This window comes from Siniperca chuatsi, linkage group LG15 (genome assembly GCF_020085105.1).
Source record: "Siniperca chuatsi isolate FFG_IHB_CAS linkage group LG15, ASM2008510v1, whole genome shotgun sequence".
NCBI lineage: Eukaryota > Metazoa > Chordata > Actinopteri > Centrarchiformes > Sinipercidae > Siniperca > Siniperca chuatsi.
In genome coordinates, this window is record NC_058056.1 from 13,706,180 (window position 1) to 13,724,340 (window position 18,161).

Below are 18,161 nucleotides of genomic sequence, written 5' to 3' on the forward strand. Positions count from 1 at the left end.
AATAAGCGTATTTCCCATAATGTCAAACTATTCCTTTAAATGGTACATTTTAACATTAGTCATAAACCAGTATTGTATGCTAAATGTCCTTTGAACATTTCCTGAGGGCATTGTGTGCACATTCACTCTTGGACTACTACTTACCACATGAAGTCTGACTCACTGCCTCTCAAAACCCTTCATCATAGACCACAGTAGAGGAGAGCAATAAGGAGTTCATGGCACAAGATGAGTGGATTGAGCTGAATTAATTTTAATTTCAGATCACAGCACTTCACTTTTGACAGATGAAAACTTGTTAGCCTGATAGAGATCAATCTCAAATGCAGTCTGTCCCTTAACCTTAACTTCTTGGAGATATAACAACCCACATTTACGACAGGCTGGTCACATATGAAAATAAAGTACTTATGATACACACATTTCATAACCAAGAGCAAAAAACAGTGGACATGTCTGGAAAGCTAATGTGCCTCCAAATAGACCTTGGATGGCCAAGCCAACAGTATATGAACAGACATGACAGGATCCAATAAAACTAGTTAAGCATGAAAATGGACAATCCCTCCTTGCACGGCCATTAGAGCTAAGAATACCCTAATAAGATTTATTTTGTATTTTTCAAAGGAAAGTATGTTTAATTATCTGTGAAACAAGCTTCTGCAAGAGAAACCCACAGGACATGTTGGCAGTTCAGAGACAGACATTTTGAGATGCTCTTTGATGTTTTTTTTTCCCAAATAGATGTTACTTCATGATTCTCTGCACTGACCACTTCATACTCTCTCTGCTACCAGCTTTCATCTGTTTTATACAGCATGAGGAACTAGAATTAGATTCCTTGTAAAATGGAGCAAATATAATTCATTTTATGCAATAATATACTATCAATTTACAACTGAAAAAAACAAAACAATTTCAGATCACAGGCCTATGATTTTATATGATTAAAACTATAATAAACCCTCATACAGAACACACTAAAATTCACTCTACTGAACGACTGTAGGTGCTGTCACTGGCAAGTGTTGAAATTAAAATGACCTAAAGACAAATCATAGAAAAGGGAATGACACTAAATGATTTTTTATCCTCTACAGCGAACTTGGCCATACATCTTATATGATCTATATTATCAAAGAATACAGCAGCTGAGAACTGAAAAGATATTGATTGAAATCAACAAAAAGGCACCGTCAAAGCCACAATACAAAACATCGGCGACAGAACTGCTGTGACGTAAAGACACACAGTAAGTTAGCTTAGTGTTGGGCTTGACAGTTCTTGACCTTGATAAAAAAATCACTACTCAAGGTCCACTTACTTGCTTGTTCCAGAGCTTTTGATCATATCACATGGTCTTCATCAGCAGATGAGGTTTGCTCAGTTGTCATTGATCTTAAGACGTTCAATCTTTCTATTATTCTGGGCATCTTTAGGATTTCTCCATGTCAGTGTTGACCATTATATTTTATTCTTAAAAGATCCAGAAAAAGCAAGTAAATGGACCTTGAGTGGAGACTGTTTTCTCAACATGTTTCCAAGGTCAAGAATGAACTATAAAGCTCAACATTTAAGCCAACATGGTCCTACAAATGCACAGAATAGTGGCAAGTTTGAACATCTACAGTCTCATGACAACTGAATTGAACTAATCTGCTGATGAAGACCATGTGATATGGTCGAAAGCTCCAGAAAAAGGTAGCAAGTGGACCTTGAGTGAATATTGTTTTGTCAATATTTGGTGGTGGAATGAGCTCACTGCTTGTCTGCTGACATTGACTGCTGAATGAAAATCACTACTCTGGGTTGTTGAGTTTTTGTGTTTGTTGTTGTTGTGTTTTCATCTCTTGACTGTTTCACGGCTCTTTAGTTTTCAGTCCATGCAGCATATTTCAGGCCATGCTGTATTGTGACACGAAAGGGAGTGTTTGTTCAAGGCACAGCAAGAGACATGAATAATGAACTACAATCAGTTTACATTCAGTTTCATGGGGAAAGCTTTCATCCCACCATGAGGAAATAAAAATAACCCCAAAATACAAAACTTGCAAACACACAGACTGACTGTGAACCAATGAGATTAGCACGTGTGAAACTTGACCTTAAGGATAAGGATATGAATGCATACCTCATTTATACAACATACAGTAGTCAGCATGCAGTGGAGTGTCACACTGAATAGGTTAATGTAATTGAAATAATGTTACAGTATGGTAGTGCTTTTGGTAGTGATTTAGAGCCTTTATGGTAACAAATAATCATAATAAATATAATGACTTTAGTAGTAACAGAGGGTGTAGTTACTTTCAGTATTTCACATAATTAGCTAAATGAATAAATTCTTCAAGAGATTTCTATATTGATTTGTATATTGTCTTGCAATGAGAGAAAGTAGACTACATGGCATATTTTCAAAATGTTGTAATTCCAGGATGTGCTTCTAATTTTCCCATACCTTGTACAACTTAAAGGAATAGTTCTACATTTTGGTAAAGAAACCTATTTGCTTTCTTGCCAAGAGTTAGATGAGAAGACTGATATCACGCTTACATGTGTCTGCTAAATATAAAGCTACTGCCAGCAGCCCTTTAGCTTAACTTAGCATAAAGCAGGGGGAAACAGCTAGCCTGGCTCTGTCCAAAAGCCACTATCCAGCACCTTTAAAGCACACTAATTAACATGCTATATCTAATTTGTTTAAATCCATAGAAAAACCAATGTAGAAAAAATAGTGTTTGCAGTCTAACCGGCTGCTGGCTGTAGCTTCATATTTACTGTACAGACATGAGAGTGGTATTGATCTTCTCATATAACTCTAAGCAAGAAAGCGAATAGCTTATGCAAAATGTTGAACTATTCCTTTAAAATAAATACATAAATATCGAGTTGGTTCACACACACAGTCCAAACAGCATAATAAGGGAATACTCTGGTTAAGATGGGACAGCTCTGCAAATCCTTGGCCAATCTCCAGTGGCCCCCGCCCCCAACCCAAAGCACAATATCAATGACGCCAAAAATACTGTAGCAAAAATAGCAACCTTAAATTGATAATAGTTACAACAAGCTTCAGGTACAGTCAAGCTGCTTGTGCCTCCTTGGAGAGAGTGTACATATATTACAGTACATCTCTGAGTTACATTCAGACCTCCGTCTGTGTGCTCTCTCACTGCAGATGGCTTCACAACTAGCTGCCCTCACCCTCAGCCTTCCCAAACTCTGCTGCCAAGGAGCCAGATATCACCCGTGCCCAGACCACTCTGTCAGTCTGCCGGGGCAAGCCTGCTCACACCACCCACTCTTTCACCTCCACTCATGTTCAAGTGGCACAGCATGGACAGAGAATCTCTGATAGCAACCCAAAGGCAATTCCATCCCAGTCACTTTCATTACTTTTAACCTTTTTAACTTGCAAATGAAGCCACAGAAGAAGATGGAATCCCTTTCATGGAGCATCCAATAGTTTAACTAAAATAATCTATACATTTAGGGTGGATGTATCTTCTGTTGAGATTGACGTCTGTATCCATAAGACAGGTTCAAGAGATGTTTTGGCAAACTGCTGTCTATATATTTATAGTGATGTTTTTATGGATCCTGCTCCTATGTTCTTAAGCTTCTTTCCTTTTGGGGTTCTTCATCCTTTCTAACAAGCACAGTCTAGTCTCAGGGTCTGAGGCAGCTAAGTTGGAGTCTGAGGTCAGTGGCGAAAACGCAGCATTGCGGCATTTAGCAATCTGTGTACCCCAGGTGAAGGACACGTGGAATCAGCTTGGGGGATTTGGTGTTACTGGTAGCTCACGGGGCTGTCCATGAGTGGGCTGGAGCAGTAGGGGTCTGGGGGATCTGGGGGGTCTTGTAGCTCAGTCTCATGGGTATGGGCGTGGTCTTCCTCACACTCCTCTTCCTCCACCGGGCCATGGCTTGAACTCTGGGAGCTGGCCATGGCGCCGTAGCTATGGTGGGCCGGGGAGGGCATGGGAGTCAAAGCCAGCTCTGGCTCCAGCAGCACGGATGCCACAAACAGCTGAGGGAGGAAGATCAACGTATAGTTTATGATCGTGTCATACGTACCACTTCACGGGGAGTGCACGAGATGAAAGCATGGTTTTAAATTTGGGTTTGTACTCCCACCCTACACTTAAGATAAAAATATCCATAAATGTGTATATGTATCATGATTATTGTATTGTACGCAGTCAGTGGAACTTAATATCTGCACCAATTTAGGATCTTAACAAATAAACATGTTCATTAGTGTTCATATTCTGAATCCAGTCTAAAAATAAAGAAAATGGCAAAAATTATAAATCCAGTTTTTGGAGACAATATAACCTATATGCTTTGAAGGACCATACAGGTGACTGTGCACTTTTTAACTCAGTGATGGAAGAAGTATTTAGATCCTTTATAAAAGTACCAATACTGTACCACACTGTAAAAATACTCCATTACAAGTAAATGTCCTGCATTCATATTTTTGCTTAAGTGAAAGTACAGAAATATTGGTAGAAAAATTTACTCATTATGCAGAAAATGTATTCATTAAATGCAATATTATTGGCTTATTAGCTATTACCTGTGCTTTCATGTGTAAGTAGCATTTTATTGTTATAGTTGTTAAAGGTTTTTCTAATTTTACTTCTGTTGTATCGAATATAACAAATACTTATAAGATGATCATATGGTTTGTACAATATTTTCCTTTGTAATGTAGTGTAGTAGACGTATATAGCATAAAATGGAAATACTCAAGAAAACTACAAGTACCTCATAACTGTACTTAAAGTATAGTACTTGAGTAAGTTATTCTTCAACACTGCATACGGGGTGTTCTGCAGGTTTTACAAATCACATATACTTTACATTATTTCCAACCATATTCCCAAACCTACCATAGTTTATTATTTTATCATTTGTTTACTGTTTGTCTTCTGGGGTTTATTCTCTGACACCATTGCTCATAAATGCAACACTGCTCAGCAGCTGACTCTCAAATCTCAGATGTCAGAGCTTCCCACCAGCACTTACAGTAAATGCACCAGCCTGGAATGCTCCTTTAGCAACAATACTCAATGTAACGTTTACACAAATAAAACTCAGCCTGATGTGTCAAGTTTCATGTCTCTGACAGTTGTGGCTGCTAGAAAGGTAGGAAACATACATAAAAATAAGAATACAATATGCTTTGAAAAATGCTCAACACTCATGAAAAGTATATGTGATTTTTAATAAATAGAATAAAACATGCAAAAATACTAATATGATCCTGTAAGATATGTTTTAATGGTGTATTGGCAGGCTAATAGGAGAAAAATGTGGTGCTTTACACTGGAGGCAGTGGTGGATGTTACAGTACTCCTGTCTGCATCAGTGAACGTCCCCTCTGCTGGCTGATCAGACATCTGAAACAAAGACAATGCATACTATTCATTCATTATTAGTGCATCTTCAGCTGAACTGATTCTCTGTGAGGTATGGCGGAGCTGACCTGGTAGCTCATTGACTTGTCTGGTTGCTTCCTAAGGCACAAGCGGAAGAGGGAAAAGGCAGTAGAGGAGAGCAGGGACACTAAGGTGAAGAGGGTGATGGGGTGCACTGGACCTGTGACAGTAAGGGGAGATTGCAAAAATAAATGACAATGTTATAATGCACACTCACAATATAATGACAGTTACAGAAACTGGAACAAGATAGAAATGGAAGTGATAACGTACCTAATCTAAGCATAGAGAAGAAGAGCAGCCAGAACATGCAGAGGATGGGAGCCACGATGACCTGGCTGATGGCTGCTCTGTGGATCCGCTGGCTGAGTTTGGTGGGAATGTATGCATAGTAGATGTTGTATCGGTCAACCATGTGCTTCAGGATCACATAGAGCAGACCTAGAGGGGCACAAGAAAATACACATACACTGATCAGTACCTGCAGTATGAAAGAGAGATGAAACTTCACAAATCCATCACAGTGGACATCATGTCCAGGGCTGGATAACTCCACTGAGGGCTGTGGGGTAAAAATGAGCTGTGGCCCAGGGACGGCAGGGGAAAACATTTAAATATCTAAAACACTACAGCATTCTTTGGAAAATGGAGGGCAGTATAGTTGATTTAAGGCAGAAAGACAGAAAATCCTGGTATGATCCTTTAACATAAAAGTGATATTTTTTATTTTGTTCTCCTCTACCTCCCAACCTCTACCAAACCCCACACAGGTTTAATGTAATGATCAATGTGACCTTATACAGTGTGACCTGATTTTTAACAAAAATGTGAAAATATGTCCTAAAAACAAGCAAACTGTTGTTTATTTTTCAAATGAATATTTTCCTCTTCAGGTTTGGCAGTTACATGAAGTTGGCAGTTCCACCCGATGAGGTTTAATTCAACCAATGAGATTATTTGCCTCAGCGCTGCCTCAGAAAAATGTTTGTATGCCTAAAATGCCAATCTGCAGAAACCAACACAGGTAAAATGCACAGAACAGCAGTGTAGTATGTATGAAAGGGCCTATTCGGACTGAGGATTTCACTGCAGAAGTAAATAGAAGCTTGGTGAGCTCTGGGCAGAGACAGGAGCAGAGTGGGCGTCTGGCTCGCAACTTACTGTGTCTGGGTGTCTGGGACTACAGCAGCAAATTCACACAGTCTGCATCGGACTGGCAGGCAGCAGAGGAGAGTGAGGTCACAGTATGAGGAGAGACAACACATACACATGCAAGACTAAGAGGGAAGGTGATGGGATGGAGGAGAAAGACAGAAGGCGGAAAGAAGGAAGAGGTAGGATGATATGTTGCTCACCAAAGGGCGTAATAATGGGACATGTGATGCTGTAGGTCATACTGACTGCAAAGATACACATGGTCCAGGCGTACTCCAGGCCAAACTGAAACTCATAGGCCTGACTCTGCAGATGAAAACACAAACACAGTAAGATTGTTACATCTTAAAACAGAGCACAATCTAATGCACCTGACATGAAAATACTGAGAGTTTCAGCTAACCCGTTTGACATGAATGCGCTCAGCCTGGGACTTGGCAAAGCAGAGGCGGAGGGCATACACCGTCAGTGCCGGGATGCGAAGCAGCTCCATAGATGTGCCAATCAGACTGGATGTAATCACATAGTTTACAAAGAATGCACCATTGTCAGGAAGAAACACGCACCTGCACCAAGAAAACAATGAAACCTGAGTGTTAGGCTGCAACTTTTTAGCAGCCATAATATGTTTTACTTCAACAAAAAGAGCAATCTTACTGGAATTTGACATCCTTCTCATCTAGGAAGTTGACATCAAAGAGCCATGTGAAGAACAGGTCCAGACTACAGAAGAAATAAAATATATAAAGGACATACTTCTAAAAAAAGTAGCGAAATTAAAAAGTGGGTAAAATCAGACAAATCTTGAAAAAAATAAGTATAAAAGCAGACGTTATATGTTTGTTTTGAGTCTGTAGATCTGCTGTAAGTGTACCTGGACAGACCAAGCGAGGGCAGGAGGATGACCATGAAGACCAGCAGTAAAAAACACTTATGCATCGTTACTTGGTTCTCACCAGACCTGAGACATTACATAAATAACAAGGGATCGTAAGAACAACATTATACAATGCATATTTAGTTATTAAACATATCTACACACTTCCCTTCAACATAATAAATTCAGGTGAAATAATGTAATGTAAAGTCAGCTGACTCTACATGTACAGGACTGTTGGGTTCATTAGCATGAACTACGCTTTTCACTCCAGTAAACAGTTGATTTACATTCGGTCCTTCGCACATCACGCCTGCACAACACATTTGTGGAGGTGGTTATGTAAAGAAAGGGTGCTCATAGGTGCTGCATGAGGTTGTCTCCTTAGGCACAGTTGTTCTGCTCCTCCTCCTGCTAGTCACCATGTGCCGCTCCTCTGCGCATGGTGACTACTGTGCATATCATTATCCTCACATGGAGATCTCTATGACAACCTGCCCAGAATAACAGTGCAGGGAGAGTGACAGCGAGAAGGAGGGAGAGAGGGGAGAGAGTAAAAAGAGCAACAGGGTGAAAGAGAAAAAAAAAATTGAGATGAAAAAAAAAAAATGCTAAGAGTTGAGAGGAAGACAGGCAGCTACAGATGAAGGGTCCATTTGAAGAAGCAAAGTACATTTCCATTTCAGAGGAGAGAGGAAAGTGGTGGTCGATGGCTGGTGCGTACCTGGTCCAGTGGGACTCAAAGAAGGCTGAGTAGTAGACGATGAAGGGCAGGAGCACCGAAAACGCCCACAGCAGGAGGGTCGGTAAGAACTGGGTAATGACTGGGCTCTGGATTAGATGGCAAAATGATTCATTAATGAAACCGAAGAGGCGTTAAAATGCAGCATTAAGGTCACGCAGTTCAACTCAATCTCAAACTCTGACCTGCAGACTCTCCACAGGCCTTGTGACGTTGAACTTGTCCATTGTGTTGACGATGATGGCAGGAGTGGTTAGGAAGAAGAGCAGCAGGAAGAGGAGGATGTTGAGGAGGACACAGCGGAGCCACCAGCGAGATCCACACACTGACAGGTTTTCCCTGGTGACGGGAAAAAAATAATGAGCCTCAGTTCACAATCATCCAGCAGGACAGACAGCACAGTTAGCAACACTACTCTCCCCTGACACGCCTGTACTGTATGTATTGACATAAGCCTGAAATAGCCAGCCTAGTTGTCTCTTGTATGTGTGTTTCCACTGGAGAGCAGGTTGGGAACAGCACACTTCAATGCTCAGTTTTAATGAAAGAACAAAACTACCTGCAACTGCTCCAGTCATCTAGCTAGTGCAAAAACACATTCACGCACAAACACAAACACACTGCAACCAATCAGGTGTGAAGCACAAACAGCGAGCGCTACCATCTTTGTGATTAATATCCCATACATATGTGTCCCTTGTTTGTGAACACAATCTCGCTGGGGCTGCTGCATTTGCTTTCCAAGATAAGAAACATGCATTATAGCTAATCCAATCATGGATAGGGAATGAGCTTTAAATGGTGTTTGAGATCTGCTACAGATGAGCAACAACATACTGATGCATCTTAAATGTTGCTGTTGTGAGCACAGAGCTCACTGGAAAAAGAAATAGGATTAGTAATACTAATGCAGATACTACAACAAAGCTGAGATGCATAATTTGCATAATGTATACCACTAAATAAATAGACTCTTTGAGGTCCATCATTACATGCCAATGATTCATCGACAAGCAAAATTACAGCCCACAGAACTTTGGTTTAAAGTCTAGTTGCAATCGAGAGGTTTCCAAAGATACCAAATATGTCAGGGTAAATTACAGGGAAATGTGTCTAAATGATGCATAGACATGTAAAACTGGATATTAGACTCAAAATATGTGTCTGCGTGGGTTTCCTCCTGGTACTCCGGTTTCCTCCCACAGTCCAAAAACATGCAGGTTAGGTTAATAAACTGCTTGTACTGTAAGTGTGAATGTGAGTGTGAACAGATCTCTGTCGGTGTACCATGATTCTCCTCCAGTGCATGCTGGGATAGGTTACAGCTCCCTGCAACCAAGTACAGATAATGGATGGATGGATATCTCCCTTTCTATAAAGTGCTAGAAAAGTAGTATGATGTTATCAGTGTGGAGAAGTTTGACTTTGAAACAACTATGTGAGTTTCAGTAATGTCAGTACTGACCAGATGATGTCACTGGGAGCAGGTGCGTAGCCGATCCCCCATTTGTGCGACTGCACCACAGTGGTGATGCTGGACTGTTGGGGTCTGCGACGGCAGCGCACACGGCTGTAGTCCTTCACAATGCTGGAAAGCAAAACAAGATGTACAAAAGTGCTGCAGAAGTCTTCATCAGCACTCAGTAATGCCTGCTTTTATGCCAGTCCATGAATTTTATGGTTGCTCCCTGCTGTGACAGGGTTTATGTGATGACAGGACCTGACAGACATAAAGCCTTGATGTCATGCTGTTGTTTACTCACACAGCAGTCATCCTCTCATCGCGGAAAGTCACAAAGGCAATGCCCAGCCTCTTCATGGAGATGCGGTTCTTCTCAGCATTAAACTCGTCTGTCCACTTTTCTTCTAACTCGCTGTAGTACTGTTCTGCATCCACCTACAGAAAATAGTTAGAGCACACATTACTCACTGCATCTTTCACTCTCAGAGAAATCCCCAGATTTACAGTGGCAAAATATGTTGTTGCTGCATGTACCTACTTTTGGATTGCAGTGCCATCCAGTGGTAACATACTCTCTGTGCAGCACAGCTATGCAGTCACCTACTAATCCCAATCATGCTGATAAAAAGTACCTTCTCAAAGCCACAGATGTCGCAGCAAAATATCTGGGCACATGGATGGGTCTTGATCATGATCTTCCCCTCCTTTTGGGCCTTTGTGGCAAAATACAGCCTGCCTTTCATTGCCTTGCGCCTGCAAAACACAGCATCCTCAGACAAGAGTCTCACACTGATCACAAACTGTGTTGCTCCAATCTGTAGCAGCTACTGTACCTTTCTAAGTCCAGCCTCATCAGCTTGTGGACATCAAAGCAGAGACGGATATCAGTGACAGTACAGCTGGGGTAGGCCTCACTGGTGAATGGAGCAAAAGGAGTTAATCATAAATGAAGGTGATGAGATTGTGGCATGTAAATGCGTTTGCAAAAAAAAATGGTAAGGGCTTCCTTGTGACACGAATCAAACATAAGGAGAGGATTTAACTTGACTTCACAATGAAATAGAGAAGAAAACATGTACTGGAAGTGTTTGGTGATGAGTCCTGGGTCAGAGATCTCTCTTGGTATGGAGGTAATCATCAGTGTCCTGGCCACCTGCAACACATAATGCAACCACCATGAGTAGTTACTGTATGTTATAATGAACTGCAAAAAATCGCCATCTGGCTCTATGGTCTGTCGGTCCACCACTTTGGTGCAGACAGAAACATCTCAAGAACCACATGGACAAATTTGGTACAACCATTCATATTCCCCAGAAGATGAACCCTAATGACTCTGGACTCTGATCCTGTGACTTTTCCTCTAGCGCCCCCAGCAGGTTGACATTTGTGGTTCAGAATGCCTCTACCCATCAGGATGAATTGTAATCACGTTTGGTGATCCATTAACTTTTCTTCTAACGCAACCATTGTCAGCATGCTAACATGCTAAACTAGAGAAACTGACTTGATAAGATGGATGTTTTTGCAGTGGAGAAATTGCCAGGCCTGATATTTGAACAGTATGATGTGATGATGACAGACCTTCTCATCTTCTCTGTACTCCAGCCGTATGGAGTGGTGAACCATACACAGCAACGTGATGATGAAGTAGACCAGAGCCAAGATGCTGTGGAGCCACAGAAAGCTGTCCCTGTGAGGCACAAAACACTGTAGTCATTTAAACGAATATAGATAGTCTAGTGTTGTTGTTTTTTCACGGTTCTGTGCTATTTCATGAGATTTGATGTCATTCATAGTGTTAGACTTACTTCGAGCTAACATTAGCCAGTGTTGTTCTTCCAAAGTTTTCAGGACTGTCTCCTGTACAAATAATGCAACATGACAGAGAGCGAGACGTTTTAATTTCTAAATGGCTTAAAGGAAACCCCTCCTCTTTTGTCTGGAGGGTGAGGCAACAATGAAGCAATGTCACTATTCAGACAAAACTTTTTCCATCCAATTTAATGAAATCTCTCTCGTCTCAATGAAATTTCACACAAAATAAAAACATCGCAGTCATGCCTAACTCTGCTGTTTTAATTTGGACACCCTTTGTTTGCTGTTGCCATGCAGCCTGTCAATGGGTGTTGGTTTATTTAATGACTAGGGTGACACACTGGTCCATAAGATGACAGCCAGCAGTAATAAAAAAAGTTTCTGTGGACAGCCCAGCTCCTCGTAGACCCCATAATGGCTCCTGCTTTCATCCTGTTATGGAATGGCTTACTCAACACTTCCTACAAAATAAGCACCAAACTGCCAAAAGGCATTTCTGCTGTGATTTAGCAGCTCATTTTCTGCACCATCCCACCCCTGACACCTACATGTGTATGTTAAGAGGAAATGAAGCACTTTCTATTTCTACAATCCTACTTGGAAGCGCTTGATGAATTGCCACTGGTATGCTAGCAACTCCCATTAGATGAAATGCAGCCTTTGTGTATGTAAATAGTAGTAGGCTAGTTTTACTTCAAAATGTTTATGGGTCATTTTAAGTTAAAATTACCTTTTGAGTTTTAATCTAATTTAATTTATACCAGATACTTTGCGGGTTTTTTAAAATCAGCTTTACCACAGATTGTTTCAAGCTAAAGTTTCTGAGCATTTAACCAATAAATCCTTTGGTGTGTAGATGTGTGAGATTGTCTCTGTGTGGCCTGGCTTCTCTCCCTGCGAGGTGCCCCATATGTTTCTCCTGAGGTTAAGGATATCCCTCGGCTTTTCAAACATTTGGACAGCTAGACCATCATGTAGGGACCAAAATACCCAGGAGGTTCCCGGAAAAGTTGACCGGCAGGATTACAGCCAAAGACAGCAGGCAAACCACTGTCATGAGCAGGATGATGTGGCGCTGGAAGGACAGGTATGTGACGGCGTCAATGCCGCATTTGCTACGGATCTCTTCATCCCTGTGGAAACAGAGAGAGGGGAAACTTTCAGAATCTCCTAATCCAAGAGATCCCAAACTCTCTATGCTGCATAGCAAAAAGAGAGATGCTGCAAATTGTTGGAATTTCCACACATGCAGATGTAATGATAATCAACACAGTGCAATCTTAATCTAGCATATGTATGCAGCTCTGTCTATTGCCAGGACAAATGGGCCGACAGCTCATACCTCATCATGAGTAAAACTGTGGCACCACTACTTTGCTGCCAGAAGCTGTGGTTAGCAGGCAGGAGGTTCAGGAAATAAAATAAAATAGAACAACAAAAAAAAGCATGAAAAAATGAAGAAAAGAGGTTCACGCTGGTCTCATTGCAGCCCACACATTGCGAACTCGCAGGGTGGGTTTGCACTTTCCCAGGGATCCCAGGGTGAGCCACTGGCATGAGAGCTAAAAACAGAAGCACCCAAACTCCACCATAATACTATGGAAACCATGGGCACTGTGAAAATTGCATTTTTACAGGCCTAAATCTGTTGTGTGCAGTCAGACTCGAGCAAGTGCAAATAGTCAACGGGAAACCATGGCACCAGTGGTCACATGAGCCCAGACTCGTTTGTTTTTCCTGCTAAATGAGATATAACACAAGACTTTACATTTGACAGTGACATCAGCTTTGAAGACTGAAAGCCTATATAAGGAGGGCACCTAAGATGAGAGAAGGCTAAAATAATTACAAGGGCAACTGCTTTGTGTACTTACTTCATATGGTAAAGTGATGAGAGCCACGAGCAGAAGCCCTGGAAGGAGAGGAGAATCATAAAACATCCAATGGATTCGTTATTAAAGATAATAAATGACACATGTATGCAAGTCTGTGCACACCACATCTGGCTATTTGCATGCATCCACTATTTGCATAGTAATAAGGTCTGCAGAGTGACACAGAGATGGAGATTTAATAGGTCTAGCCTGGAGCAGTAACCACTTTACTGCAGCCTCAGCTTTGTGTAGGCACAGGGCGATGACTCCAGTCTGACTCTTTGTCTTACACCGTTATAAACATGCAGGGAGTGACCTCAGTCTATCACACAGGTGTCATGGAGTCATAGACAGTCCAGCTGAGTCATGATCCAAACTTTCCCCTTACAACAGTTGACGCAGATGGCAATCTTAGACAAGTGGAGTTTATTATAAAAGTGCAGCATGCAGCATTTTTCATTATATCATTAACAAATTAACTGTGACAACAGTACAATTTACAGTATAATTACTGTAAATGAATGAGAACATTCTACATTTCCCATAATGCCTGTTTACCCAAATTATACTATTTTAGTGATTAAAGGTACCCTGTGGAGTTTTTAATACTAGTGGTGCTGTAGAGCAGTGTGCACTTGCACAAGCATAGAGTGATGTAAGTCACATTTCTGCTGACTGCAAAGTGTCACATTTTACTTGTGACACACAACTTTTACTGTCTTTGTAGCATCTCACAGCCATGAAATGAGCATCTCATTGACTGTCGTACTTTCAAACTAAATAAAAAGGGTTTCCGGACACTTCAGATTGCCCTTCCTGGCTTCAGTTGCTGTGAACATGACCATTCTGTGTGCCGAGGTGCAGTGGCTGGCAGTAAAGGAAGCAATAGTGGAATATTAACCCACTGTAATGATGTTATTTCTTGTTCTGCACTAGAGCTGAGGGCAGCAGGGCGACAGCAGGGGTGAAGAAAGAAATAGCATTGAATGGAAAAAGCAAAAAACATATGTAGAGAAAATGTCTAAATATTTGTGAGGTTAGATGACAAAGCTACAGATGGGGAGGATTTTGGACCAACACAGAATTGGCACTGTTTTTAGCTCTGGTCTTGTCTCCACCAATCAAATTTGTATTTCTGCTAAATGCTCCACTAGCCAGCCGCTAACTGTGTCTGCCTGCCGTTTGGCGGAAGACAGTGGGTTAACTTTATCAGAGCTTTTTCACTGAAAACTGTTGACTGCTGTGACTGGAAACTAGGTTGATGAGAGCAGAGGTTGAGTGCTGTGAAACCAAAACAATGAGCTAAAAGATGCTAAAAACAGTTCATATAGCTGAAACGAACTGTAGAGTTGGGTGATAATTCTCTGTGGTTTCGTCACTATGTGTGATCCCTTTCATATTACACAAAGTTATCTGATACAATGTTTTCATCATTTTTGTTAGACCTTTAGGACACATAAAATATGTTTTGTTGAAAGAGGCTGGGTGTAAACAGTGTTTGTTTAGGATGAAATCCACAGGGTACCTTTAATTGATCCAAAAATATTATTAAGGGGCTCCTTCTTGCTGTTAAGAGCTGACGAAAAACTTTCAGCCAAACTGAACAAAACTCACCATGTCCTTGGTCTCAGAGTCGGAGGGGCTGGACTCTGACGGAGACTTCTCTTTCTCACTTGGCTCTCCATAAAACAGGGATGTGAGACTGAATTGGGAAGACAAGATAAACAAAGAAATAGCAAGATCATCATATTGATTGTGGCCTGACACGACCTTATCAATACACCCCATTTCTAACTCAGAGCTGTAAAGGAGATCACAACTAAGACATAGTGTAACTGCTGCAGACAGTCCCACAGTACCTCTCTGAAATCAATCCCTGTGTGTGTATACATAGAGAAGACATAAAACAAATGCAGTCAGGTCGAATCTAATACAGCCATGTGTGATGATTGAGTTTGTTCATATTTCTCTGTGGGCTGTACCACCGACAGATCAACAGCGAGTCAAATTAAGCAGCATAATTGAATTAGTACGAGAGAGGACCGTTTGGCAAAACTCACAGATGCTGCTTGCAATGAAGCCCCTGCCAGTCAGGCAGAACTAATCAAGCCTGCAATCCCCTGGAGAGGAGACTCAGGTCAAGCAGAGGAAAACCGCTGCAGACTCATGCAGACCGCTGGGTGGACCCTGACTCATTTTGTAACGTTAAAGGTATCTGAATAAGTGCTACACTGAAAATAGTTCAACACAAATGCAACATTTACTTATGTTTGCGTAATGTTTGCTTAAAACTGCAGTGCCCAGCCGTTTTAAGAGATTATTTAACCTTTTATAAAGATGAAACTTATATTTGTGACCTGTTTTAAAGATTTACTTCTCTACTAGGAACAAATGGAGTGCCACAGACAGGGTAAAAACGTTGGCAAGTGTTGAAAGACAGACAAACACATTGCTTGTTTTGATCTTTTCATAGGATTTGTTGACAATAACAAAAACATAGAATAACACCAGCCTTCTAGCCTCGTCCTTTAAGTTATTTAACAAGAGAAAATGCCAAACATTGGCTGGTTCTAAGTTATGAGGATTTGCTGATTTTCTCTGTTTTGTATTGTGGTAAATGAAACATTTTATGGTATTGGACTGTAACAAGCAATGAAAGGCGTCACTTCGGGAAATAGTGATGGCTTTTTTCACATTTTTCTGACATTTTATATCTTAAAGGGGCGGTTGTGGCTCAGGGGGTAGCGCGAGTCGTCCACTGATCACAGGGTTGACAGTTTGATCCCCAGCTTCTCCTGTCCACATGTCGAAGTGTCCTTGGGCAAGACACTGAACCCCAAATTGCTCCTGATGGTTGCATGGTAGCCGGCTTCATCGGTGTGTGAGTGAGTGAGTGTGTGTGTGTGTGAATGAGAGGCAAATTGTAAAGCACTTTGGATAAAAGTACTATATAAATACAGCCATTTACAATTCAAACGAAACAAAAATAATCACTTGATTAATCAATCATGGAAATAGTTGTCAGTTGCATCCCTAATTTTAAAAGAGTGAGAAGGCCGTTCTATCCAAACCACTCTGTGTTTTCATATACTGTGTATGTCTGGCCTGTATTAACACAGATTTTCACTCTTAACATAAAATGCATGAAAAAATGCCACTGTTGCAGTTATCACTCCAATAACAACAAATGATTATTAGAGTAGAAACTGTTTGCAGTAATTTGCTTCCTTCGCAGTACCATTTATACTCAGCAGAGGGAGCTGCAGGCTTCGGGATCAGGACTCAGGAGTGGTTCCAGTGAGAATGATTTCTCCATTTTAAATGCTGACATGGCTCACAGGAGCAAGTGTATCAGATTTTTAGTGTACGACGGCCAGTGATGGATTTACCTGTCATTCTCCATCAGCAGAGCCAGGCGGCCATAGTCCCATGCAGCCTTCCTCAGACAGGAGAAGATGAGCAACAGGAACTGTAGCACAGAACAAGAACATGAAAGCAGAGCTCGTGAGGATCTGATTTACACAATCGCACACACTCTATGTCCTCATCTGCTCTGGGCTTAATATTATCCAAAACCTTTCGATACTGCTTGATTTGAATACTGCATCCTCTGCATCCTCATAAAAAGCCTAAAAATGATCAAAATGCAGCAGCAATAATAAGCCATCTTCTTTCTTTAGAGTAGTACGTGGTTGTCTTGGAAACTACCAGAGACAGGTCAGCATGCACACGCGAACACATGCTGTGCACTAATGACGAATGAGTGTGGTCAATAGCAAGAATAAATCTGAATAGCCTCCATTCTCCCACAAATGGAGAGTTAAACTGTAACATCATAATAAAGTGACCCTATTCAGTGACATATTATAGTACACAGTAAAACAACAACAACAGCCCTGGTTAAATATCTAAGAGCATAACTGGGCGATGATGGATGAATGTTGACAAATGCAAGTTGAGTAAAACTGCTGATGAATGTTTGATTTTAATTACAGCATTAAATCATTTACTTATTTGAGTTTAGAAGACATTTGGTTTAGTGGGTAGGGATGACAGCCATGTTAATAAGATGAAAACTCCCATAAATGTTGAATGATTAATTCTTTAGTGATCCAGAGCCATGCATAGACAATCAGGGCATCCTTGACTGAGGCTTGTAGATGAATAAATAGTGTGTGTTCACATTAGTAGTCAGGGCCAAACTTCTTTCTTTAACTAAGAATCTCTCCATTATCTCATGTTTTCCGGGTGTCTGTCTCCTCCCTGTTGTTTCATTTCATTTGGTCTTGATGTGTGGGCATGCTCTCCTCAAGTCCCACAGATGATTTATTCTGTATGATGATGGGATTGATGCAGAGGCGTGCTCCCGTCACCTGGGGGGAAGCGTGTTTTGACTCATGCTTGTCATTAAGAGACAGCGCTCAACCCTCTGTGTTGTCTTGACAACCAGGCAGCAATAAAATGAGCCAATTAAAACACGGAGGTGGCCGATTGAGAGTGATATCAGTGCAGAGATCAAGCTTGACAAGGCCTGACAGTGGAACTGAGGTAGTTGACAAGTGAAACCGGAAGCCTATTATTATCTGGAGACAGGAGGAAAAATATGCAGACTATGTTTGTAAACAGTGTATACATGTATCATACAATGTGAAAGGAAAGTTAAAACATGCAGATTTAATGCAATTTGGTATCGCTGACAAGCACATAATGTTTGTACGTTATTATGAAATCCAAAAGCCCAGACAAGGAGGAGACAAATAAAAAGCCCCACTGTGTTTTGCAAAGC

At 41.1% G+C, this 18,161-nt stretch overlaps 1 protein-coding gene across 2 annotated transcripts in view; it reads right to left on the reverse strand.

The window, feature by feature from the left end:
* Window positions 1-233: 233 nt before the first annotated feature.
* The window catches only part of tmem63c (transmembrane protein 63C), a 32,408-nt gene continuing 14,480 nt past the window's right edge, over window positions 234-18,161 (reverse strand). For both annotated transcript variants that reach the window (XM_044167105.1, XM_044167106.1), the window contains exons 3-23: window positions 16,765-16,844; window positions 14,990-15,077; window positions 13,376-13,413; window positions 12,492-12,634; window positions 11,495-11,546; window positions 11,268-11,376; window positions 10,763-10,836; window positions 10,517-10,597; window positions 10,316-10,436; window positions 9,985-10,118; window positions 9,687-9,809; window positions 8,407-8,560; window positions 8,204-8,310; window positions 7,477-7,563; window positions 7,260-7,325; window positions 7,006-7,168; window positions 6,803-6,908; window positions 5,721-5,888; window positions 5,495-5,607; window positions 5,334-5,408; window positions 234-4,030 (exon numbers count right to left, since the gene is read on the reverse strand). In XM_044167105.1, the coding sequence (XP_044023040.1) occupies window positions 3,791-4,030; window positions 5,334-5,408; window positions 5,495-5,607; window positions 5,721-5,888; window positions 6,803-6,908; window positions 7,006-7,168; window positions 7,260-7,325; window positions 7,477-7,563; window positions 8,204-8,310; window positions 8,407-8,560; window positions 9,687-9,809; window positions 9,985-10,118; window positions 10,316-10,436; window positions 10,517-10,597; window positions 10,763-10,836; window positions 11,268-11,376; window positions 11,495-11,546; window positions 12,492-12,634; window positions 13,376-13,413; window positions 14,990-15,077; window positions 16,765-16,844 (2,322 nt within the window). In that variant the 3' untranslated portion in view covers window positions 234-3,790. The remainder of the gene's footprint in view (window positions 4,031-5,333; window positions 5,409-5,494; window positions 5,608-5,720; window positions 5,889-6,802; window positions 6,909-7,005; window positions 7,169-7,259; window positions 7,326-7,476; window positions 7,564-8,203; window positions 8,311-8,406; window positions 8,561-9,686; window positions 9,810-9,984; window positions 10,119-10,315; window positions 10,437-10,516; window positions 10,598-10,762; window positions 10,837-11,267; window positions 11,377-11,494; window positions 11,547-12,491; window positions 12,635-13,375; window positions 13,414-14,989; window positions 15,078-16,764; window positions 16,845-18,161) is intronic.